The 26,763-nt window shown below is 43.2% G+C and overlaps 1 protein-coding gene across 3 annotated transcripts; it reads left to right on the top strand.

Moving 5' to 3' along the window:
* The first annotated feature begins 2,454 nt into the window (after positions 1-2,454).
* Positions 2,455-25,177, top strand: LOC119778821 (zinc finger protein 436-like). 3 transcript variants are annotated; one of them, XM_038278205.1, is made up of 4 exons: positions 2,455-2,740; positions 9,055-9,155; positions 9,228-9,777; positions 23,711-25,177. In XM_038278205.1, the coding sequence occupies exons 1-4, from the start codon at positions 2,569-2,571 to the stop codon at positions 24,775-24,777; spliced, it is 1,890 nt and encodes a 629-aa protein (XP_038134133.1). In that variant the 5' UTR covers positions 2,455-2,568; the 3' UTR covers positions 24,778-25,177. The 3 variants fall into 3 exon arrangements, with proteins under 3 accessions (XP_038134133.1, XP_038134134.1, XP_038134132.1); XM_038278206.1 differs by having other exon boundaries at positions 2,458-2,740; positions 9,055-9,777; positions 23,711-24,039; positions 24,124-25,177; XM_038278204.1 differs by having other exon boundaries at positions 2,458-2,740; positions 9,055-9,777.
* The last annotated feature ends 1,586 nt before the right edge of the window (positions 25,178-26,763 follow it).

The raw sequence follows: 26,763 nt of genomic DNA, 5'->3' as shown, positions 1-26,763 counted from the left end.
TTTGGATCACTGTTACACAACAGCAAACAACGCCTATCGCGCCGTCCCCCGTGCCGCCCTCGGACTATCAGATCACGTGATGGTCCATCTCATACCCACATATAGACAAAAACTGAAGCTAGCTAAGCCTGTAGTTAGCACAACTAAGATCTGGACCAGTGAGGCTGTGGAGGAGCTCCGCACGTGTCTGGAAACCACAGACTGGGAGGTGTTCAGGGCTGCTACAGATAATCTGGACGAGTACACTGACATTGTGACCTCATACATACAGTACAATGAGGAGCGCATCCTACCAACGCGCACCAGGGTGCGTTATGCAAATGACAAGCCCTGGTTCACACCTAAGCTCGGCCAGATTCGACGAGAGAAGGAGGCAGCACGCAAGAGCGGGGACAGAGACAGCTACAAAGAGGTGAAATACAGGTTTAGCAGGGAGATGAGGAAGGCTAAATCTGTGTATGCAAATCGCCTCCAGCAGCAGTTCTCTGCCAACGACTCTGCCACAGTGTGGAGGGGCCTCAGGGCTATTACCAACTACAAGCCCAAAGCCCCCCGAGCTCTGAATGACCGGGCACTGTGTGAAAGACTGAATACACACTACTGCCGCTTCGACTGTCCCAGAGCCGTTAGCACCTCTCTGGTCTCTCCAGCCACCCCCTCCTCCCCCAACACAATTGAGGCCACTCCATCAAAGGCCCCCTCAATCCACCCCTTGTCCCCCCCTGCCCTCTGCATCCTGGAGCAGGACGTGCACAGACAGTTTCTGAAGCTGAACACCCGTAAAGCTGCTGGCCCTGACGGCGTTTCTCCCTCCACCCTGAAACACTGTGCCAGCGAACTGTCTCCTGTCTTCACGGACATTTTTAACATCTCCTTGGAGTCATGCCATGTGCCAGGCTGCTTCAAATCCTCCACCATTGTTCCTGTCCCGAAGAAACCAAGGATCACAGGACTAAATGACTACAGGCCGGTGGCGCTGACGTCTGTGGTCATGAAGTCCTTTGAGCGATTGGTTCTGCAACACCTAAAATCCATCACCGCCCCCCTCCTGGACCCGCTGCAGTTCGCCTACAGAGCCAACAGGTCCGTAGACGACGCAGTCAACCTGGCCCTCCACTTCATCCTGCAGCATCTGGACTCCCCAGGAACCTATGCCAGGATCCTGTTCGTGGACCTCAGCTCTGCCTTCAACTCCATCCTCCCGGGTCTGCTCCAGGACAAGCTGTACCAGCTCAATGTGCCCAGCTCCCTCTGCAGGTGGATCACTGACTTCCTGACGGACCGGAGACAGCACGTGCGGCTGGGAACAACTGTCTCGGACACACGGACCATCAACACCGGATCCCCCCAGGGCTGTGTCCTTTCCCCCTGGCTTTTCTCCCTGTACACCAACTGCTGCACCTCCAGCCATCAGTCCGTGAAACTGATCAAGTTTGCGGACGACACCACCCTCATCGGGCTCATCTCGGACGGTGATGAGTCTGCCTACAGGAGGGAGGTGGACCGGCTGGTGTCCTGGTGCAGCAGCAACAACCTGGATCTGAACACCCAAAAGACAGTGGAGATGATCGTGGACTTCAGAAAGGTCACAGCCCCACCGTCCCCCCTTGCCCTCACAGACAGCCCTACCCCCATCTCCAACGTGGAGTCCTTCAGCTTCCTGGGCACCACCATCACCCAGGACCTCAAGTGGGAGCCGACCATCAGCTCCCTCGTCAAGAAGGCCCAGCAGAGGATGTTCTTTCTGCGGCAGCTGAGGAAACTTAAGCTGCCAACCCGGATGTTGGTGCAGTTTTACACCTCCATCATTGAGTCCATCCTCACCTCCTCCATCACCGTGTGGTACACTGGCGCCACCGCCAGGGACAGATACCAACTGCAGCGCATTGTGCGCTCCGCTGAGAAGGTGATCGGCTGTAAGCTGCCATCACTCCAGGACCAGGAGACGTGCAGGTCGCATCACAGCCGACCCTTCTCACCCTGGACACAGACTGTTTGAACCTCTCCCCTCAGGGAGGAGGCTACGGTCCATACGGACCAGAACCTCCCGCCATAAAAACAGCTTCTTCCCCTCTGCCATAAGACTCATGAACACTATATGTCAGACTCCATAACCTGCCCATGCCATTCACACTGCTGTATTGCACACTGCTATATTTGCACTATCTTGTACATTTTACTTTTTATATTTATCCATATTTTTATCTTAAGTGTATATATTAGTATATTTTTTGCATGCCTTATACCCTAGTGTTTTTAGAGATTTTTATAATTTTATTTACTATTTCATATATGTTTCATGTTGCACGACTGTACCACAAAAATTCCCTAGTTGTGAACCTCTTCACTAACAATGGCAATAAACCCGATTCTGATTCTGATTCTGATAAATGCGGTTCAACCAGCTGCCCTTCTCCCTTACCAAGATGGCGGCAGCGCTGACGCATCCGTCCGGAAGTTGTCGCCCTAAGGTCCCCCGGAAGTAGCGCTGAGCAGTTGTTAGCAGCTAGCTTGCTTTGTGGACCGTCCGGTCGGATCTCAGGCCAGTTTGGATCAGCAGCTGCAGGAATGGGTTCAGTTCTTCCTCTCAGAGACTTTATCAGGCAGAGACTGGATGCTGCTGCGGAGGAGATCTTCTCCGAGGTGGAGAAAACCATCATCCGCCTGGAGGAGGAGCTGGCCGCCCAGAGCAAGCTGCTAGCTGTGTGCCTGAAGCCGCAGGTCAGGCTGCAGAGGCTCGGTAGGTCTGATGTTCATCTGCATCTCTGGAGGTTCCTCTCACTTAGATCCACATTACTAGATGTTCCCACTGTAGAAACACACCAGACTAACCTCCCAATCAATGAGGGCTCAGATTCATGTGGGTTTAATGACTGTTATTATCAGCAGGGCCGGATGTGGGAGAATATGGGCCCCTGGGCTGCAGATGTGGAGCAGAAGGTTCCTCTGTAGCAAAGGTGTAGGGTGGGGGGGTTCTGAGGGTGGGGGCAGATGGACCTACAGTTACTCCACCTGAATGCTTTCATCAGGTTTTAGTATTTTCTAAAATTGAATTCTTTCCTGTTGTTGAGAACACAAGGAACCACAATACACTGATATTTATGTTTAAAGATGTTAGAGAGATGCTTTTAGTGCATTATGTATGTAATGGGTTTTAGAAGATGTAGATTAAATTCTACTAAAATATGTTTTATAGTTATGTGTGATGAGTGGTGTTTGGCGCCCCCTACTGGTTGGCCTATAAATACTGGGAACGGCTGACAATTCCACAGAATGTGTTTGGCCCCCAGCTGTGGTGAGTGCTCCGGTCTGGCTATCTTCTTTGTAGAGTTGGGTATCCGAGGGATTGCTGGACTTTTTATTGCATTCCAGCTGTTGTTGAACCAGAGGGGAGGCTAACCAGAGGATTTGTTTTTCTCTACCATTCATTACAGTAAATCTTTTTTTTTTTTAAACCCAACTGTCTGGCATCTGATCTGTGCATGACAGGATGGCTAAGAGAGGAGCTGTGACGTATATATACAGCCCAAAAACATTGATGTATCAAAAAAATAACCAATAACAGCCGATTCTGATGCCACAATCAATAAATCATGCATCACTAGTAAAACAATTTAAATTCCATCCATCCAGAAAAATATGGATATGCTAGATTTTAATTATAGAATAGCATATTTTTTTCTTGAACATGGATATATATTTTATTGCATGTTGCATATCCCAGTAAATCTGTTTCTCCTTTAAATCTGCAGCTCTCCCTGTTTCTCTCCATTTAAAAAGATTTATGAACCTCTTTACTAATATAATGATGCTAGAAACTACATTTCTAGATCTGTAGAAGCTCTGCAGTCTGATTCTCTGTTCAATAAGAAAACATGTTAACCTGGAACTGGGAGTCATGGTCCTCCAGTGTTTCCCACAGGATTTCAGGAGACAGTGGTGGGAGAGTCTCTGACCCTCGGGGGTTTTCATGTGTGCACATTTTTAAGCGTGGTGTATCCCACCTAAAGGGGAACGCCGTTTTTTTACATTGGGCTTTGTGTCATTTGGAGCCGTTCTGAAGATATTCCGTTAGGTTCTATCCAAGTAACGTCTTCCTATGAGCAACGACTTGAAGGCACAAACTAAACTGTTCATCATTTATTCTTTATGGTACGCCAGCATTCAGAACATGGAGACGAATCACTGTCCCCCAGACGTGGTTATATTTTTTATATGTCCTTTGAGAAGGCCAGATTTTTGAACTAGAAAAGAGAATATAATACTAACTTGTATAAACTTATAATCTGTTGCCATTTTTAGCTGAAAAAGCTCCTTATATCTAACCAACAGATTTTTCGGTGGCATCTCTAATTATTTTAACCAACTTGTCTCCTAACTTTAACTTAAACATCAAACTAGCTGCTGGTTAATAATCACTGAGTGCTGCTGTGTCTCTCCTCCAACCATGTAGCTACTCTCTAGGCAGTGAAATGCGACCACAAATCAGATGCCTCAAAGTGACAGATCTGATGATGTCACACCCAGAGGCGGGACATGGGAGCAGCAGGAAGAGAGGAAAAAAAACACGGACACTGATAGCTGCACCCAACGTCTGTTACCTTAGGAAATGAGCGGGAAAAGGAAAAAAAACGGAAATTATTGGTGTGGACATGTCCCCACCAACTCTGGCCTAGAGTGGACATGTCCCCACCAACTCTGGCCTAGAGTCGACATGTCCCCACCAACTCTGGCCTAGAGTGGACATGTCCCCACCAACTCTGGCCTGGTGTGGACATGTCCCCGCCAACTCTGGCCTAGAGTGGACATGTCCCCACCAACTCTGGCCTGAATCTGATTCAGGATTTGATTTGATTGGTTTATGATTTAGTCCAGAATATCAAGCTGTTCCAGTTTTCCTTGGATGTAGAAAATGTAAATTTTAGTTCATTTTTTTTATTTAAGATGAGAAAACACAGAATTGATACTTTGAATAAAGTCAAACCAGAGAGCATGCTGGGTAAATAAAATGGCTACAAACACCCTGCTCAGTGAAGACATTCACTTTGGTTCCTTTGTCTCACAAATGTTAAAATAAAGGATCATTTCAGGGGTTTTATGAATCACTGTCGGGTCAATTTAAGGAAAATCCATTAAAATCAATTTATTTATTCTTTCGTCTTTTTTTTTCTGGCTTTACTGGACGTGTGGAGACTACACGATCCAGCATTATTATGGGATGGCTGTGAATGGAAATGGGTCCAATTCTTATAGTTGAATACGTCATTGTTTCCCCTTAAGCCCACGCTGCTCCCCAGGCGCCGCACAGTGGCAGTCTACTGCTCCCCAAGGGGATGGGTTAAGATGCAGAAGTGAATTTCTCCATTGGGAGATTAATAAAGTTCAATTAATAGTTATTATTTTCGAGTCGATCATTTTGACCGTCTCCAGTCCTTTCGTTTCATCCTGTCTTCTCCATTTTCTCCAGCTTAAAATCCTGTTTCCTGTTTCTTCGCTTAATCTTATTTTCCAGCAGCAACAGTTTTATTTTCTGTGTTTAAATGTTTTTGATGATCTCCAGATGTGATTGTTATTATTTTAGGTTTTCCTGGTGAGAAATCAGAATCGGCTTCAATGTAAAGCCTCTTTCCCAGTGAAAATATGTTTTTTAAACATGTGTCGACTCGCTAACAATCGGCATCTGGCTCCCTTCCCATTGGCAATAAAAGCTGATCTAACCCCTTGCTGGCAGCTCCGTGGCCTCTGACCCCCTACAGCTGCATGTGTGGTGACACCAACACATGGGTTAGCACTGATGATGTCACCAGTGTGACAGAAACCAGGAAAGTAAACATTGGAGAGCAACATGGAAGGAAGCCACGGCGTAGTCAGTGTTATTTATTGTTTCGCTCTATTATCTGTCTGAATACTCCTCACCAGAGCTGCTCCATGTTTTTTAGGGATGTAACGATATCAAAATCTCACGGTACGATACAATTTCAATATTGACCTCACGGTACGATATTTATTGCGATATTGTGGAAAAGCTCACGGTACTGTTAAATAACTTACGATAGTGTTTGTGACGATAATGGCAAAAAAATACAGACATTTTTTCTGCTTTTGCCAGTCAACAGGCAATTTATTGTTGTATTTATGGATCATGACAACATAAAACGCTGATCACATAGTGCTTTTAAAGTGCAAGTTGTAGTCAGGAACATCAATATTCTGTTCATTCTTTTGTGCAATGTTCAAGTTAAGAAGCAACCAGAACAATTGTAAACAATAGGGAATTCCCTTTAAGTGCTTGCATATAGTCCATTGTCTGTCCACCACCTTCTCTCCTTTTGCGTTTTTTGACACGGCGAAAAAAAAAAGTTTCCAGACATCTGACTTAAAAGCTGCAGGGGCGGGCACAATCTCAACTTCGGGGTTGTTTTCATCCTTACAAGTATCGCTGTCGGCCATGCTAGCTTGCTGCGAGCTTGTGTGGACAGCGTGCAATCTGCGTGCAATCCTATTGGCTTAAGGTTGGTATGAGGACGCAGCGCAAAGGATCATGGTCTATGCAGTTAAGGATTTTTTTCCACGGGACTGTGTTTTATTCCTCTTGCTTTTTGATGGACACCTGCCCTTTTATTATTGTAACCCAACCACGACGATATCAAGACACGTTTACCACCGCGATAGCAGATAATGTCAATATCGTTACATCCCTAATGTTTATCGGATGGAAACAGAGTGTTTCTGCTTGTTAGATCAGACGGACTGGCCAATGGGAAAGGGGTATGAGATGGAAGTTTCATCCACATCTTCATTTGTCAGGTTCATCACTGTCTTCCTCAGAGTCCAGCTAGGTGCCTCCCTCCTCATCCTCATTCAGCTCCATGTTTATCAAATGGAAACAGAGTTGTTTCTGCTTGTTAGATAGGAACCAACTGGCGTGGTGTGTTGGCATCTGTAAGTTGCATACAATGGTGTCAAGTAATTAAGCGGGTAACCCTGGCTCTGGTGTTCCCACAGAATTCCGATCCGAGCCGAGGCGATTTTAATCCGTGTCGCTTGCAGAGTCGTTTGACCAGGATAGACACGCAATCGTGAGCTGTTCCCACTGCCACTAAATGCCGATTGTTCCCGGTTTTAAACAGGTTTTTTCAGCCAGTGGGAAAGGGGTATTGGAATCCTTCCCCTCAAAATAAAACACAGATTTTAATTGGGGTCCACAGTAGAAGAAGAAATACCTTCATCGTCCCACAGTGGGGAAACTGATTGGACTGAGAAACAAACAACAGACAATCGATGATACACTGAAGGACGTAGAAAGAACAAAGCGGTGAAAAAAATTAGGCCTTATTATTGATAACAGAATATTCAGGTTTAAAATGTCCTGACAGCCTTGAAACGAGTCCATGGAGGGTTCCTGAGCTGCTCGCCCTCAGACTATCAAAACTCTACATCTAGAGTTTTGAATTCTAGAGTTCTGAACTCTACATCTAGAGTTCTGCTCTTCTCTGTATAATGCCACATAAAGGCAATGTTCAAATTCCTACCTTCTCAAGTGATGAGGTTTGTTTACATAGATAATTTTACAGATAGTATTTCATTAGTCTGTGTAGGGTATAGATTTCATGTAGACTTAAGATAATAAATATACCCGTTATTTTTTCTACATCGTTGTGACGTTTTGGCGATCTCGCAATCGCTACTTTGTTGGCTCTGCGCTGCCGTAGCGCAAAGTTGTCTGCCTCCATGGCTGCGAGACCCGCTCCTATGTAATTATAAATAACGAATTCTAAGGCAACGCATATATTAAGGTTAAGAGGCTGAGCTCGTAGATGATGATAAATAACATAGTTATGTATAATATATTACATTTCTGACTGTATATCCCTGTAATTATTACACACTGTAGCTTTAAATAATAAATAATATGCTGCTGTCATTTGGCACATCTCTTTTCAAATATCCATTATTGTAAAAATGTCCATAGCTGGATATTGGTTATTTATTCTCCAGTTTTATATTGTTAAAACACTTTACAGAATTTTATTGTTTATATTTTAACTCTTCCCTATTATGTTATTCTTAGACATTTTTCTAAGGTCCACATTTGTGTGACCAGTTTCAGTAATCTTACTGCTGCTGTAAATTTGCCCATTGTGGAACAATAAAGGGATTTTCTATTCTATAAAAAGGGGTAGAAATATATAAGTTCATCTAAACAATGTATGTATAAAAAATATATCTGCAAAATCTCTAATATTCCACAAAAAAAGTCTTAGTTAAGCAAATTGTGCAAAACGGCAATAAAAGAAATTAAACTATCAGATTTATAGTCCCCACCCTGCAGATATATTATAATCTGTCCTTAAATTCCAGCCAAATCCATTTACACAGTAACAGATAAAAACCTTTAGATAAATCAAACATTACCGCCACATATCTGACTCTATAACCATTAAAACAACTATTTTCATTAATCTCAGACGGAACTATTCACCGACTGGATTATATTAAACTGAACTTCCGATATTCACCACTGATCACGGAGCAGCCAGCTTGCTTGGTCTCGCAATGAATTCTGGGATATCCAAGGATAGTGAGGATACATTGGAGCCGTCCTTCAAATCAGGCAAAAAGAAGGACGCATTTTAAGGTCGCATAACGAGGACTCTTGGAATCGGACCATACCTCGCCGCCGCGCTATGACGTAATCGTCCTTCGAATCTGGCCTTCTGAGGACGCGTCCTAGGAATTCGAACAGAGCAAAAGTTGGTGCTTTAAGTGGGTCGGGTCGCAGAAACTAGAGGTCCGGTGCCACTCATCAAACCCCCGTTACTGCCACTCTATGGCGGGAGGTGTTACTGGCAGGTTCTTATACTGTTTTGTTGGTGGAACTGGACTTGGTCTGTTTGGACTGAACTCATCATTGTTTTGTATGAACCCATCAGTCAGAACCAGATTCAGTTATCAGAACACAGACATGATCCTGGTGTTGCATTGTTGGTGGTTCTGAAGTTTAGAAAATCATTTGGATCGCCATGATCATGATGATATTTTCTGTCTCCTCAGGACTTCCTCCCAGACGGGTTTATAAGGAAGAGGTTCTGACCGACTACGGGAGTCTCTGTGTTCAGGACAAGGTGGAACCAGAACCTCCACGCATTAAAGAGGAGGAAGTGGAGCTGTATCCCCCTGAGTTCACACAGAACCTCACAGAACCAGAACCTCCACGCATCAAAGAGGAGGAAGTGGAGCTGTATCCCCCTGAGTTCACACAGAACCTCACAGAACCAGAACCTCCACAGACCGAAGAGGCTCAGCAGCAGCCAGAACCTTTGCAGGGACAGGAAGCTTTGGATGATCCAGAATCTCCTCGGAATGGAGATAAACAGTGTGGACCAGAACCTCTGCAAATGGACCAGACCCTGGCTGAGCCAGACAGTCCGCAGATCATAGACGACCTGGACGAGTTAGGAACTTTTGACATCGAAGAGGCCCTGTCAGAACCAGGATGTCCACAGATTATAGACGACTTGGGCGAGTTGGAGTACCTGGATACCAAGGAGGACCTGGAGGAACCAGAACCCCTGGAATCAGAAGATGATCAGGAATCAGAAGACCCAGAATCTCCCCAGAATAAATCCAGAAAATTGGAGTTCAGGACCCGACATGACGATGAGAGTCCACTGCTTAGGAAGGAGTTTGATACCTTTGTGCCGCGACATAGAGAGTCCAATAGTGCAGAACCATCGGGGAGTTCTGAAGGCGACCCGGCAAACGTCCAAATACCAGGTACGAAACACTGTACTTGTCCGAATGACCCAACAGGTCTAGAACAGAGACCAGCCCACTGCCCTAATCTGAACCCATTTAATCTAGATTATTAAGGGCCTCACTGGGTCTGTTAAGTCCATATTTAGGTTCAGCTGTTGGTTCTTTTTTAGTTTGGACCGGCAAAATTATTTTGGGTTCTGAATCTCTAGGGCACAATTGTCAAACTTGTTCCAGAAAGGGCCGTGATACTGCAAGTTTTCTTTCCAACCAAACAATAGCACACCAGACTCCATTCATACCAAGTCATCATGTTCAGATTGGACCCCCTTGATGATCCGATCTGACAGGAAATCTTATTGGACAAAGTAGTGGCGTTTATCTCTCATTGAGAGTCAGTGGAGATGATCGCACCCGACACGATTCTCTGCAGAGGGCTGCGTAGCTCTGACTAAGGTAGACCCCAGGTCTGTTTCAGTCGTACTATGCAGCAATTCACCGGCAATTTCATGGGTCTGACAAGACGAGAGACAAAATAAAAGCCGCATTTAAAAGTTACCTTTGACCATTTACACACCACACTAGCATGATTCCTCGCCTCCTAGTGGCAATCTATGGTACTACTTCTCTCTAGAGGTAAAAAAGCAAACCAACATGGTGGCGCCTGCAGCATTTAGGAAGATTGCGGAGAGTCAGGCGAAGAAGGCAGCCTTTGGTGAATTGACAGTCGTCTTCTAGGAAGTGGATACGACAAACGATAGTCTACTCAGGGCTTACAGACGCAAGAAACAACAACAGACAATCGAGGTTCATCACACTGCTGACCAGAATCATCACTGGAAATTGTGTGGCACAGTAGGAAAGCTAGAGTTTTTTTGAATCTCTGAAGTTTCCTGATTAAGAAGGCTGACTGTAAGGAGATGACGCAATCTGCTCATGCGCTCTTTATCTGTGAACCGAGCCAGAACTGAACCGAGCCGAGCCCTACTGATGAAGTAGTACCATGTTAGTATGGTTCGGTTGTGTCTGGCACAGTCCGGTTCAGTTCTGCTTACCATTTACACTCAACAGTTATCTTGGTTACCGTGCTCGGACCAATTCAATTCAATTTCAATTCTGTTTATTTATATAGCGCCAAATTTACAACACATGTCATCTCAAGGCACTTTACAGTTCAACCAGATCATACAGTCAAATTGATACAAAGTTTTCTATCTGAGGAAAACTAGTTGATTGCATTGACTCAAATACAATCCCTCACACTAAGCATGCTTGTAGCGACAGTGGAGAGGAAAAACTTCCTTTTAACAGGAATAAACCTCCAGCAGAACCAGGCTCAGTGTGAGCGGCCATCTGCCGAGGCCGACTGGGGTTCAAGGAGACAGAAGCAGAGACACAAAAAGCAGCTGTAAAAGGCGGCCCCATCCAGGAAACACACAGCCAGGCAGACGAGCTCCGAGCCAGCTCCCATGCCAGAGGACGAAGAGAGCACATCCACTCAGTCACGGTCAGAGAAACAGGACCACACTGGAAAACAGGCCCATCTCCAACATCTATAAACAAGGGTGTTGATGGAAGCAGCACAGCTGATGTTTCTTTCCAGGATGACGTCACAGCCAAACAGGAACAGACGAGGCAAAGCTACTCTGAGGAAAAGCAGAGAGAGCAGAACATTAGAGATTGAACTAACAGATTCTGCAGAATAGGAGAACAGAGAGAGAATGAAGCAGAATGATGACATGGGGGTCCCTATGTCCTCCAGAAGTCTAAGCCTATAGCAGCATAACTATAGAAATAGCTCAGGATAACCTGAGCCACCCTAACTATAAGCTTTATCAAAAAAGAAAGTTTTAAGCCTAGCCTTAAAAGTAGACAGGGTGTCTGCCTCATGGACTAAAACTGGTAGTTGGTTCCACAGGAGAGGAGCCTGATAACTAAAATATCTGCCTCCCATTCTACTTTTAGAAATTCTAGGAACCACTAGTAAACCTGCAGATTGAGAGCCAAGTGCTCTGTTAGGAACATAAGGAACAATCAGATCTCTGATCTCAGATGGAGCTTGGCCATTTAAGGCTTAATATGTGAGAAGGAGGATTTAAAATTTTATTCTGGATTTAACAGGAAGCCAATGAAGAGAAGCCAGGATAGGAGAGATATGATCTCTATTTTTCATTTTCATCAGAACTCTGGCTGCAGCATTTTGGATCAGCTGAAGGCTTTTAACTACAGTTTGTGGACTTCCTGATAGTAAAGAATTACAATAGTCCAGCCTTGAAGTAACAAATGCATGGACTAGTTTCTCAGCATCACCCCTGGACAGGAGATTTCTAATTTTTGCAATGTTCCTCAGATGAAAGAAGGAAATTCTAGAAACCTCTTTGATATGGGATTTAAATGACAGGTCTTGATCAAAAACAACACCAAGATTTTTTTACATTATTATCTGAAATCAGTTTAATCCCATCCAAATGAAGTGACTGACTAATCAGCTTCTTTTTCAGAGACTCTGGTCCAAAGACTATAACTTCTGTTTTGTCTGCATTCAGGAGCAGAAAGTTAAGAGTCATCGAGGTTTTTATGTCTTCAAGACATGCCTGTAATCTATGTAATGGGTTAGCTTCATCTGGATTTATAGACAGATATAGCTGGGTATCATCAGCATAACAGTGAAAATTAATCCCATGCTGTCTTATAACTCTACCAATTTGGAGCATGTATAAAGTAAAGAGAATTGGTCCTAGCACTGATCCCTGTGGTACTCCAGAGGTAACCTTTGAGCATGTTGAAGATCTATCATTAACATGAACAAACTGAATTCGATCAGATAGATAAGATTTAAACCAGTCTAGTGCTGTTCCTTTAATTCCAACAAAATATTCAAGTCTTTCTAAAAGAATATTATGGTCAACTGTATCAAATGCAGCACTGAGATCCAACAGGACGAGCACAGATACAAGTCCATTATCTGAGGCCATGAGAATATCATTAGTGACTTTCACCAGAGCTGTTTCAGTGCTATGATGAGCTCTAAAGCCAGACTGAAACTCTTCAAAAAGTTCAATATGGTGTAAGTGATCGCAAACTTGTTTGGCAACTACTTTTTCAAGAATTTTGGATAAGAAAGGAAGATTGGATATAGGTCTATAATTAACCAAGTCATCTGGGTCAAGAGACGGTTTCTTAAGCAGAGGTTTAATTACAGCAACCTTAAAATATTTAGGTACATATCCCTGTAACAGAGATAGATTAATCACATCTAAAATGGAGGAGCGGATCAAAGGGAATACCTCCTTAAATAACCTGGTTGGAACTGGATCTAACATACAAGTTGAAGGCTTAGATGAAGACAATAATTTTGCTAATTCAGAAAGTTCAACTGGATCAAAGCAGTCTAAACCCGGTTTAGATTCCATGACTAACTCGGGTACAATCGCGGATAGAGGAGTGCTTATGATCTTATTATTAATAAGATCAATCTTATTTATAAAGAATCCCATAAAATCATTGCTGCTAAGAGCAGGTGGAATGGACGGTAAACAGAGCTATGGCTCTGGGTGAGTTTGGCAACTGTATTAAAAAGAAATCTAGGATTATTCTTATTCTCCTCTATTAATGAGGAGAAGTATGCTGCTCTTGCTTTACAAAGGGTCCTCTTATACAGCATTAAACTATTTTTCCAGACTAGGAAGGACTCCCGCAGGCCTGTGGAGCGATATTTTCTCTCCAGTTTCCTAGCATTTTGCTTCAAAGTATGCAGCTCTGCATTAAACTAAGGAGAAAGCTTTCTATTTTTAACGGCTTTCATTTTCAAAGGAGCTGCGTTGTCTAAGGCAGTACGCAGAGAACTAGTAACCCCATCAACAAAATCATCAACCTGTGAAGGGGAATAAGCTATGCTTTTGCACTCTGCAGCACTGCTCAGTGACACAGAGGAGAGAGAAAGTGAAGCAGATTCTTTAAAATTTATAACTGCACTATCTGATAAAGATCTACTAAAATTGAACCTTCTTTTGGGGGAGGAGAACTCTGTTAAAGTAATCCTGAAGGTTATTAGAAAGTGGTCAGCGAGGACAGGGTTGTGAGGAAATACTGTTATTTCTTCACATTCTATGCCGTATGCCAGCACAAGATCCAAAGTATGAAGATGAGAATGTGTGGGACTATTCACATTTTGAACAAAGCCAATAGTGTCTAAGATAGCATTAAAGGCTGCTCTTAAGCTATCGCCTTCAATGTCAGCATGGATGTTAAAATCTCCCACTATGATGACCCTGTCAGTATTTAATACCAAATCAGAAAGGAACTCTGAAAACTCATCTAAAAATTCAGAGTAAGGACCTGGTGGACGATACAAAGTTACAAAAAGAAGAGGTTTTCTTGCCTTGAAATTTGGATCAGGGAAATTAGGGGTTAAATGTTCAAAAGAGTTGTAGGTACAGATGCTGGTCATAAAATTAGAATATCATGAAAAAGTAGATTGATTTCAGTAATTCCATTTAAAAAGTGAAACTTGTATATTATATTCATACATTACATACAAACTCATATATTTCAGATGTTTATTTTGTTTAATTTTGATGATTACAAATGACAACAAATGAAAATCTCAAATTCATCATATCAGAAAATTAGAATATTACTGAAGACCAATAAAAACAAAGGATTTATAGAAATGTTGGCCAACTGAAAAGTATGAACATGAAAAGTATGAGCATGTACAGCACTCAGTATTTAGTTGGGCCTCCTTTGGCCTGTATTACTGCAGCAATGCGGCGTGGCATGGAGTCGATCAGTCTGTGGCACTGCTCAGGTGTTATGATAGCCCAGGTTGCTCTAATAGTGGCTTTTAGCTCTTCTGAATTGTTGGGTCTGGTGTATTGCATCTTCTTCTTCACAATACCCCATAGATTTTCTATGGGGTTAAGGTCAGGAGAGTTTGCTGGCCAATTAAGAACAGGGATACCATGGTCCTTCAACCAGGTACTGGTAGCTTTGGCACTGTGTGCAGGTGCCAAGTCCTGTTGGAAAATGAAATCTGCATCTCCAAAAAGTTGGTCAGCTGCAGGAAGCATGAAGTGCTCTAAAACTTCCTGGTATGTGGCTGCGTTGACCCTGGACCTCAGAAAACATAATGGACCAACACCAGCAGATGACATGGCACCCCAAACCATCACTGACTGTGGAAACTTTACACTGGACTTCAAGCAACGTGGATGAAGTGCCTCTCTTCTTTTCCTCCAGACTCTGGGACCTTGATTTCCAAAGGAAATGCAAAATTTACTTTCATCAGAGAACATGACTTTGGACCACTCACCAGCAGTCCAGTCCTGTTTCTCTTTAGCCCAGGCAAGACGCTTCTGACGCTGTCTGTGGTTCAAGAGTGGCTTGACACAAGGAATGCGACAGCAGAAACCCATGTCTTTCATACGTCTGTGTGTGGTGGTTCTTGAAGCACTCACTCCAGCTGCAGTCCACTCTTTGTGAATCTCCCCCACATTTTTGAATGGGTTTTGTTTCACAATCCTCTCCAGGGTGCGGTTATCTCTCTTGCTTGTACACTTTTTTCGACCACATCTTTTCCTTCCCTTCGCCTCTCTATTAATGTGCTTGGACACTGAGCTCTGTGAACAGCCAGCCTCTTTAGCGATGACCTTTTGTGTCTTGCCCTCCTTGTGCAAGGTGTCGATGGTCGTCTTTTGGACAACTGTCAAGTCAGCAGTCTTCCCCATGATTGTGTAGCCTATAGAACTAGACTGAAAGACCATTTAAAGGCTTTTGCAGGTGGTTTGAGTTAATTAGCTGATTAGAGTGTGGCACCAGGGGCCATCAATTTTGAACCTTTTCACAATATTCTAATTTTCTGATATGATGAATTTGAGATTTTCATTTGTTGTCATTTGTAATCATCAAAATTAAACAAAATAAACATCTGAAATATATGAGTTTGTATGTAATGTATGAATATAATATACAAGTTTCACTTTTTAGATGGAATTACTGAAATCAATCTACTTTTTCATGATATTCTAATTTTATGACCAGCACCTGTATTAACTGATTTGGGAGTAATCAGCAAGTCAGACTGGAAGATTGTTGCTACTCCTCCTCCTCGCCCAGAACTTCTGGGTATGTGAAAATTTAAATAGCTTGAAGGAGTTGCCTCATTTATGCTCACATAATCCTCTTGCTGCAGCCAGGTTTCTGTAAGGCAACACAAGTCAATGTGATTATCACAAATCAAGTCATTAACTTTATTTACAAACTTTTAGAGGAAAGAGATCTTATGTTAAACAGACCACATTTAATTGTTTTAACTTTTTTCCCAATTGGAGTTATTTTGATTTTAATTAGATTATCATCATTTACTCCTTTGGGAATATTTGCTAATTCATTAGATTTTGGTCGTGGGCAAGACACTGTCTGGATGGAGTAAAGAGTGGGTAACAGTAGAAGCTGCAGAGATGTGTGTTAAACTACAACTCTGCTTCCTGGTCTGCACCCTGGGTGGTCAGGGTTTTGGAGGACTAATAAATGTGGCCAGATTCGTAGAAAGAAGAGCTGCACCATCCAAAGTGGGATGGATGCCATCTCTCCGAATCAGACCAGGCTTTCCCCAAAAGTATTGCCAATTATTAATGTAGCCCACGTTGTTTTCAGGACACCACCTAGACAACCAGCGGTTGAATGACGACATGTGGCTAAACATGTCATCACTGGTAAGATCAGGGAGGGGACCAGAGAAAATTACGGAGTCTGACATTTTTTTGGCAAACTTACACACCGAAGCAACACTAATTTTAGTGACCTCCGATCGGCGTAACCGGGTGTCATCACCACCAGCGTGAATAACAATCTTACTGTATTTAACCTTATCCTTAGCCAGTAGTTTCAGGTAGGATTTGATGTCGCCCATTCTGGCCCTCGGCAAACATTTGACTATGTTCCCTGGTGTCTCTAATGCCACGTTTCTGACTATGGAGCTGCCAATCACCAGAGTGGGCTTCTCAGTGGGTGTGTCACTGAGTGGGGAAAACCGGTTAGAAACGCGAACGGGTTGGTGGTGACCAGTGGGCAGAGATCCACGACTACGCTTTCTGCGTACAGTTACCCAATCGCCTGGCTGCTCAGGCACTGCTGCAGGACAGCTACGTGGGGGGCCTACTTTAACTGGATGTTCAACAGCCTGAAGCCTGGATTCTAACTCTGACACCCTCGCCTCCAAAGCTACAAAAATACTACACTTATTACACATCCCATTATCACTAAAGGAGGCAGAGGAATAACTGAACATCTGACACAGAGAGCAGGAGAGAGGAGAGGAAGAAGGAAGAGTTGGAAAAGAGTCAAGGGAGGGAGAGAGAGAAGCCATAGCAATGCTAAGCTAGCGCCAGCCTAGGCTAGCTACTCCTTGCTATCAGAAATAAAACCGTGTGAAACTGACAAGTGCTCAGTAGAAAAGTGCAGCAGAAGGTGCTATGTTTTAAAGTAGTCAGTTAGAGTTACTTAGATACAGAGATATCACAGAGAAAATAACTTAAAGGAGAAGTTCGGTTTTTTACACTTTAAGCCCATTTTCTGTAGTGTCCAGGATGAAATCGAATGATCGACACCAAAAGTTTGACAATTGCTCCTGTCTCTGCTTTTTGGCTCATTTAGAATCCCCCCCTGGCTGCTTTAGAATGGCTAGCATAGAGCATGTCCGATAATGTCCTTAAAACAACCTTAAACGTTCTTTTTTAAAAATATGCTACTCACCGTGTCGTCAGCGCTGTTCAATGACGTTCCAAAAAAAGTTTCGTGAAGAAAAAACGTTCCTGTAGTGTTTTATTTAGCATTTGTAAATCCCATTGAGTTCTGATGGAATAGTCAATATTCCGCTGCCACCGGAAACGGAAATGGGGCCTGTTTACACAGTTGTAGTCTTTTCGCTTCACTCTGTGTACTCCGACGTCGAGAATCAAGAATCCACCTTTCGTATTCCATTTTCAGAGTTTTTTAAAGTGTTTAACAGAGACGTTAGCACCTCGACGTCGGAGTACACAGAGTGAAGCGAAAAGACTACAACTGTGTAAACAGGCCCCATTTCCGTTTCCGGTGGCAGCGGAATATTGACTATTCCAACAGAACTCAATGGGATTTACAAAATGCTAAATAAAACACTACAGGAACGTTTTTTCTTTACGAAACTTTTTTTGGAACGTCATTGAACAGCGCTGACGACACGGTGAGTAGCATATTTTAAAAAAAGAACGTTTAAGGTTGTTTTAAGGACATTATCGGACATGCTCTATGCTAGCCATTCTAAAGCAGCCAGGGGGGGATTCTAAATGAGCCAAAAAGCAGAGACAGGAGCAATTGTCAAACTTTTGGTGTCGATCATTCGATTTCATCCTGGACACTACAGAAAATGGGCTTAAAGTGTAAAAAACCGAACTTCTCCTTTAAAGGAATAGTACACCCAAAACATGATTAGTCTTATGGACCTTTCTGCCTCGGGCGCTGGGCACCTCCATTATTTGAATATCAGCAGACAGCAAGAAGCCTCCCAGATCTCCAGATGCATTTGAGATATCAAAAAAGTACTCCAGAGTGTTGTTCAGCATGGGGGTGAGTAGAAAATGAAGGCTAATCATGTTTTGGGTGTACTAGAGATGTCCCGATCCAGGTTTTTGCACTTCCGATCCGATACCGATACTGGCCGATACCAGCCTATCCGAGCATGTATTTAAGTTTAAGTTAAAGTATTTAGCCTTAGTTGTAAGACTCGTGTTGAAAAGGGTTTTAGTACTCTTGATAACATCTAGCCAGCTGAATTCGGTGAGATTGAATAAAACACAATGCTTGGTAACAACAAACTTACCTGTTTATTAAGAAATAAACACAAACTGGACAAAATTATGAATAGTAATCTGAAATTGCACAGTGAACAGTAAAACCGTAAACAGTTAAAGGTGCAAGTATAAATGTAAGTTTAAATAAAAATGCAAAACAGACAAGAGTGAAAAATAATAACTTAGAATCAGGACTCTACTCTTGAAAAAAGACACTCCTTAAAAAAAAATCAGTGCAAATAATAAGTGAACTATTGCACAAAAATGCCTTATACTCCCCAATCTCCTCCACACCTAGTCTCCATCTACACACTCCCTTCAACTGTTTGCCCTGACTGCTGTCCAAGCATGATGGGGAGATTCTTTTTTACAAAGACGAGCATTTCAAGATTCTCAGGTGTCAGCCTGCTCCTGTGTTCATCAATGATGAGTGAGACTGCGCTAAAAAGCCTTTCGCTTTCAACGCTGGTGCAGGGAGCACTGAGGAACTTGGCTGCCGTTGCTGCCAGGGTGGGTAGTCGAGCCTGATTGTCTCTCCAGTAGTTAAAAGGATTGTTCACGCCCAAGTGGAGGCTCACTGAGGTAGCTCTCCAACTGAAACATTGCCCCTGGGGTGATCTGCTGCTCAGACAGACCTGCTGTGTAGTTCTCCTGCAGTATCTCGTCAAAGTAGCAGCCCAGGCTGCTGGTTGAGCTTCCAGCCTCCATTCCTGGTGGTTGCTTTGCTGACTCAGGTTCAGCCACACCTTCTCTAGAGGGCATGGTCTTCAGCTCTCGTTCCATTTTCATCACCTCTACTTTTATTGCCTCCTTTGCCTGATCCAGGTTGGTAGCAGTGAAGAACCTTAACATTTGGATAAAATGTAATAAAGATGTATCAATTATTTTATGTTTCAGCCAGTGTCCACATATTAATGTTCAATGAAAACAAGTAACATACAAAATAGATCACATAGATCAGATAGCTGAACAATAATAATAATAATCAGCAGTCGAGTTGTAAAAAAAGAATGGGGATGATCGATTTTTTTTTTTTTTTTTTGAAAGAATCCATAGCCTAATTAACATATTCTATTAACCTAAAGCACTATGCCTGGTCTGGTTGTTAGTTAGGGACTAATTTCCCACTGAGCTCAGCTTCATAGTCATGGTGGGACACTTTATTGATTTTACAGTGGAGAATCTTTTATTTAGAAATAAATAACAACTGTAGAGTAAAATATTTTAATTATTGTACTAAAGCTTGTAACTCACTCAAATAATAATATTACTAATAATAATAATACTATTAATAATAATAGTAATAAAATTATTTAATAATAATAATAATCACTTGTCTTTGTAGCGTGGATCCAGCATTGTTGCCACGGCATAGAGGGGTTCAGTTTCCACGTAGTCAAAACGTGTGTGCACAGCATCCAGTAAGGTAGCCTTCATGGTTTGAAGCCCTCGGTGTTCTTCACTCTCACTGTCCAGAAAGCGTGTCAGGACACGGACAGATGGGATGACATCTGCTGCTGTGGCAGAGGCAGCACTGACCTCCGCGGTCATCTCTTGGAAGGGTTTAAGGACTGTCGCCGTTTTTTCTAGCAGCGACCACTGGTTGCCTGTTAATGTGGCTGGTAGATTGCTGTCGCTATCCGATGCATAGGCCTGCAGTGCCCGCTTACAATGCACTAGGCTGTCAATCATCATCTTTGTACTGCTCCATCTGGTCTTAACATCTTGTTGCAAACGCTTCAGTTCAACATTCATCTCTTCCTCAACATCCTCGAGTTCCAAGTATGCCTTGGGGGAGTGCTTGAAGTGGGTTACTATTTTTCTCCCGTTAGCGATGGCATCGCTTACAGCTCGCTGTGCAAATAGACCGTGTTGGACAACCAGCTGTAAAGTGTGCGCAAAACATCCCAGGCTGGGCACACCGAGCTGATCCATTGCTTTTTTCATGTTGGCCGCATTGTCCCTTAAAACTACATGGACCCTCTTTTTATCAATCTTCCAAGCCAGTAACATATGTTCCATAGCGTCTGTAATGGCATTCGCTGTGTGTGAGCCTCTAAACTCACGCGCATGTAAAACCGCTCTTTTGGGGTTGAAGTCTGGCCCAATCCAGTGTGCAGTTAAACTTAATAAAGATAAAGGACGGTGAGCACAGCTCCATATGTCGGTTGTGAAACTAAGCGCTGTTGCACTCTCTACTTGTTTTTCAATATAACTTCGAACGTCTTTGTGAATCTGGGGGATAGTTTTCTCGAGGATGTAATGACGGCTGGGCATGTTGTATCGTGGTTCCAGGTGTTGGATGGTAGGTCTAAAGCCCACTTTACTGACGAGAGATAACGGCTCGTCATCCAGCATTATTTCCTCAGATATGACTCTTGTTATCCCTTGGGCTTTCGCACTGTTAAGTGGCAGCATATCACGCTTCCCAAATGTTTCTGCAAGAGTTAGTTGTGTAGGACCTTTCTTTTTCTTGTCGTCGGTTTTCTTTAGAAACTCTTCATGTTCTTTATGATGATATTTCGCTAGATGCTTGATCAGATTTGTTGTGTTAAAATGTCTCACAGCCTTACCACCACGCTTGACTCTAATGTGGCAGGTTTTACACTCCGCTTCATCATCTTTTTCATCATGCAGGATAAAATAATCCCACAAGGCTGACATTTTCCCCGCTATCCTCCAATTCACCTGTTTTAATGGTTAGGCCGGGACACAGAGCCAAAAAGACCTGTGGGTGTGTTGAAGGTGTTCTGGAAAATGCGGACCGGAGTCGGGGAACACTGGCGCAAAATAGTGGAATGGATCGTTTCAATCGGCGTAACTGGAAAATACGGACCGGATTTTTTTTTAAAAACTGGATCGGCAGTCTGGATCGGCATTTTTACATGCTTTGCCGATACGCATTTTTTGCCGGATCCGGTCGGGACAAGCCTAGGGTGTACTATTCCTTTAACTTCAGATGGAGTTCCTCTGGACAGCTTCAACAGCTGCACACTCAGTTAATCCAAACAGGATTAATTAATCTCAGCACAGTTTCAAAAGGGTAGAGTAAATGGGGCTAAAATGTGTCAATCTCAGGGAAAACTGTCAGGATTGGAGTCGTACAGCAAATATAAAGCAGGCGGGGCAGGCTGGCACAAAAATCAAAAACATTTTTAAAAAAGAATACCGTGGTAGGAGTTCAGGGGGACAGAAAACAGAAAAAGTAGTGATCCAGTTTGAACCTCTCAAAAACAAAACATCGAGGGTAAGAAAGAGCAGTTTATCACTCTATCTGAGAGAAACAAAGGGAAGTAAGTGCAGCTCATCACTCTATCCTCTTTATGAAAAAAGAAAAAAAACTTGAACAAACTTCACAGATCTCTCTCTGAGAATCGCCTCTCTGCCTTATCCAGCATACAAACCGCCCCACAGCCTTTATTGCTGCGTTTTCCTTTTCTTTTTATGTAGTTCCTGTGGTGTATTTAATATAGGCACAGAGTCATGAAGTAGGGGAAGCGCCGTTTTGTTTTTTATAATCCTTCCCAGTCAAATGTGGGACAGTTTTTCAGTTCTTTGGGCACAGAGACCGAAGTAAACAAAAAACTCCACATATCTAGATCTGCTCAGCCTGCCTGGTCGAAGCCTCTCTATATACTTTCAGTGTGAATAAATGGGATTGGAGATTAAAAAGTCGTCACAATCGATGTGAGCCGGGCTTTAGCTTGTTGGTCAAACCATCAACTTTTTAGTTTGTTATTCTCACTTTAATTCCTATTCATCCATAATTATTATGATTGTTTAATAGGAAATTTAATGAATTTAATTGCTAGTTTTTCATCGCTATTTTATTCCCACTGAATAACAAACATTTAAACAAACTGTTGATGAGAGCAGAAGTGGGTGTAGTGGAAGGGCGGGGCCTATCGTCAGTGCCAAAGACGATACAGTACACCAGACATGCTCCATGCTTTCCAGCATCCTTCTTTTTGGTTTTGTATTGAAAGTGTTGTGTGAAAAAAAGTTTTCAACTGTTTAGTCCAGTTAAATAAAGGAGATCGATGGATTTACTCAGTCGGCACTTTATTAACTTTGCAAAGTAAGGGAGAACAATACATTCACATTCACAGCATGATGGTCTGCCAAGTTCTAACTTTAGATAAAGTTGTTCCCTTACTTTTAAGGCAGAGTCAAAACAATAACAGACACTTTGGTTAAACGGTTACCTAAAAAAGTATGTGGTTTTGTTATGGAAAAAAGGTATGTCTTGTCTATAATCCACTCAGACATTTTGTGGCCTTGCAAGTGAGACAAACTAGCTAAGAAAAAAACATTTTTAGAGAGTACATAGCATACATCAATATACTGAGAAGGAAAGAACAAAAATAAAATTTTCCGACAACAAAAGGATCGTCTGAAGTTTTTGCATTTTTTTCCTATGTATTCCAATTAATCATAGAATAAGTTTAGGTAAATAGGTGAATATTCTTTAGAGTATTACTGTTTTTAAGCAGTTTCTCAATAAATCATAAAAATTAAAGATAAAATCACTGATCACTAAAATCATTGTTTGCTATAGCCATAATTACAAACTATATTTTATAATAATAGTGATCATAAATAGATATTTTACAATGGTTCTTGGCAGGTCTAAGTCAGGGGCTGAGGTTTAACTAAGGGAAAGGGAAACAAAATGATCTTACTTTAAACCTCAGCACATATGTTAAAACAAAGCATGTGGTTGTTTTACAATTGAATTGTTCCAAGAACACATGTTTAGAAGAAACATGTGATAGAGGATGTTCAGGCCTCCTTCACAACCCGTCCGTTGCATGACCTGTATCTGGAACGATCTTTAGCAAGAGTTAATAAACGATGAATCACACATTATACATCATAATAGTTAATTAATACACAACCCATGAAACACAAACCGAGTAAATAAAATATTTCTAACAGTTCTGTTCATATAAATTAATAGCCACTGCACAAAAACGGATGAAGAAATATTGAGAGTGACCAGATCGGAGCTCCTCCTAGTCGACCCGTTAGTGCAGAACCAACTGGGACTCCACTGTCAATTTTTTTATGGTTTAGCTCCGTGGACTAACTTACTTTTTTCTGATTGTGTTTTTTCTTAACAGAACAGAACCATGTTTATCAGGAAGACGTTCCAACTGAGCCAGAAAGGTTCCTCAGTGTGGATTCAAAGAAACCAGGGTTTCTGCAGATTAAAGAGGAGCAGGAAGAAGTGAGCTCCCAGCAGTCTGAAGACTCTAATGAACCCGAACCCTTTGTTTGTAAGACCTGTGGCAAAAAGTTCTCCAACATGTTGCTGCTGCAAGACCACCGAGACACGCACCAGAACGAGAAGCCTTACTCCTGTGAGCTGTGTACGCGGCGCTTCACTTCGCAGTACAATGCCTTCCGCCATATGATTACGCACACCGGTGAGAAGCCCTTCTCCTGTAAGATCTGTGGGGAAAAGTTCGGCTTGAACAGTAACCTGGTGCGCCACCTGAGGCGGCACACCGGTGAGAAGCCCTTCTCCTGTAAGATCTGCGGGGAAAAGTTCGGCTTGAACAGTAACCTGGTGCGCCACCTGAGGCAGCACACCGGTGAGAAGCCTTTCTCCTGCCACATCTGCCACAAGCGCTTCAGCCGGAGCAACAACCTCACCTGTCACGTCAGAACTCACACAGGGGAAAAGCCCTACCCCTGCAGTGTGTGCGGGAAGGGCTTCAGCAGGAGGGGCGCTATGAACATCCACATGAGGGTTCACACAGGAGAGAAGCCGTTTACCTGTAAGATTTGCGGGGAAAAGTTCGGCTTGAACAGTCACCTGGTGCGCCACCTGAGGCAGCACACGGGGGAGAAGCCTTTCTCCTGCCACATCTGCCACAAGCGCTTCAGCCGGAGCAACAACCTCACCTGTCACGTCAGAACTCACACAGGGGAAAAGCCCTACCCCTGCAGCGAGTGTGGGAAGGGCTTCGTCAGGAGGGCCGCTATGAACATCCACATGAGGGTTCACACAGGAGAGAAGCCGTTTACCTGCAAAGTGTGTCACAAAACCTTCACTCAAGGGGGGGGGCTGATCTACCACATGAGGACGCACACGGAGAAGTCATATTCCTGCAAACTGTGTGGGAAAACCTTCAGACAATCCAGCGACTTGCAGTGCCACAAGAAGCGCTGCCAAAGGGTCTGACCTGCAGAATGAAAACATCTGGTTTTCTGATCCTGTGCTGAATGAGTTAAACTAAACTGGACCTTAAAGCGGCTCTTCTGGGCCCATTGATACCAGGAAAACATCGGACACTTCGTTAACCTACTGCAGGTGGCCCTACTATCGGCGGCAACAGCGTTAGCATATTTAACGCTTGTCATGTCAAAAAATAAGCACAGGAGAAAAGAGGAGTGAACTTGTGTTGGGGGTTGGGCCTTCCTATGATTAAAACACCTGCACACCCATGTGTGGCAGTTTTGACAGACAAAGGAAGAGACTGGCTCCTGGCAAGCATGTTTAAGCTCATGGTTTAATCACCAGATACACAACTGGTAAGAAGAAAATAAAGTTAGCTATTATTATTATATTGTTTATTGAAAAATAAAAGTTGAGGTTGAGTTAAAAGATATTGCAGTATGGCTCGTGGCCTGGTAACATTCAGTTTGTTTGTGCTTATGGGTGAGCCACAGTGGAAAATCTTTGTTTTGAACTAATAGGGGGTTTTCAGGTGACGTTACGCTCACGTGACTACTCAGCGCGTCCGCCATATTGGGTGGCAGCCTTAGGCAGTATTGACAGTGAAAAATGGTGAAATCGTGTGTAATTGTTGGTTGCACGGCCCGTGGAGGTGGAGATCAACGCTCTTTCTATCGCATACCAGCCGTAATCGTGAATCAATGTGAAAAAACAAAACAGCTATCTGAACAACGCCGTCACCTATGGCTGACACGGATATCCAGGTCCGATTTGGACGGTGTTAAGCTGGAATACGCCAGAGTCTGCAGTGCTCACTTTGTCACAGGTATTTAACTGTCAAGCATTTAAAACATGTAAGAATATATTAATAATAGGGCTTGGGCGTCATGACGTATTACTTTCCGTGGCCGCAATGTTGACCGTCTCCGCTGCCGCTACTCAGACTACTGCCTATGACTACCGCGTACTGGACTCCCTCTCTCAGCCGTGTTTTAATTTGATTAATTTCACCTTAACTTGATTTCAACCAGCGGGAAAAGGCTCAAATATGTGAGAAACCCGGAGGGTTTAGGGAGGTTTGGCAGTTAACGTTACTAACCAAACCTTTGAAACACATAGCAGCTCGTTAAAAGTACATTACATGCCTGAGTGGTTGTTAGCACTAACGGTTAGCACTGTTTGCTGGCTTTATGAGCTGCAGCTCCTGAACCCATCCATTCGTAAACTGCACATGAGACTCCAAGGACTTGTAGCTTTGGATCTGTTTGCGCACCGCCGGCCGTTAGCCACCTAGCATAGCGAGCCCTGCGTCAGATTGTTTACATTTTTACCATCTTATTAAAACTCACCCGTCCACGTATGATGGCCATTTCCTTCATGTACATCACTTCGACATCTCGTACCCAACCAGATGTGAACTGGTTGTGAGCCTCTAGACCCTTGTACGCTCTCATTTCCTCAAGAGTGTGCAGAGGGTTTTCACTGAACACCGGGTAATGAAGTATGTCACCGTGCTGTACATTTGGCCAATCATCTGGATTAGTGCTAAACAAGGCACCGTGGAGGGCATAGGGGTCCATATGGTCGATCACGGAACATTTCCTCAGATATGTTCCATGATCTGGTGGCTCTAGCGTGCTGGCGTACTTATCCATTTGCGACATGATATATTTAATAAACGATAATATGCCACCCAAGATGGCGGACCGGGAGCTGGCCAGTGACGTCACTGAAAACCCCCTATTCAGTTTCTGTTGGTCAAATTGTTTGTTTTAAACTAATACTCTTCTGTTTGTCAATTTGTTTGAAAGGTTTTCAACCTAAATCCCAATCCTAGATCCCAAATAAAAAGCAAAAATGGAAAAGGATTTGAGTTGTGCCTAGCGTCCTTCTTGGTGATGACCAGCCGTTTTCAAGTTTGGGGAGGAGCTGAAGCTAGAAACCCCACATAACTTGACAACACCACCTCATGTATGCTAGCTGATGTTCAGA

This window comes from Cyprinodon tularosa, unplaced genomic scaffold, assembly GCF_016077235.1.
Source record: "Cyprinodon tularosa strain WSP-4 unplaced genomic scaffold, ASM1607723v1 ctg1395, whole genome shotgun sequence".
In the NCBI taxonomy this organism is placed as follows: domain Eukaryota; kingdom Metazoa; phylum Chordata; class Actinopteri; order Cyprinodontiformes; family Cyprinodontidae; genus Cyprinodon; species Cyprinodon tularosa.
The sequence above is the reverse complement of the archived record's forward strand: the minus strand, read 5'-3'. Positions and strand labels throughout refer to the sequence as shown.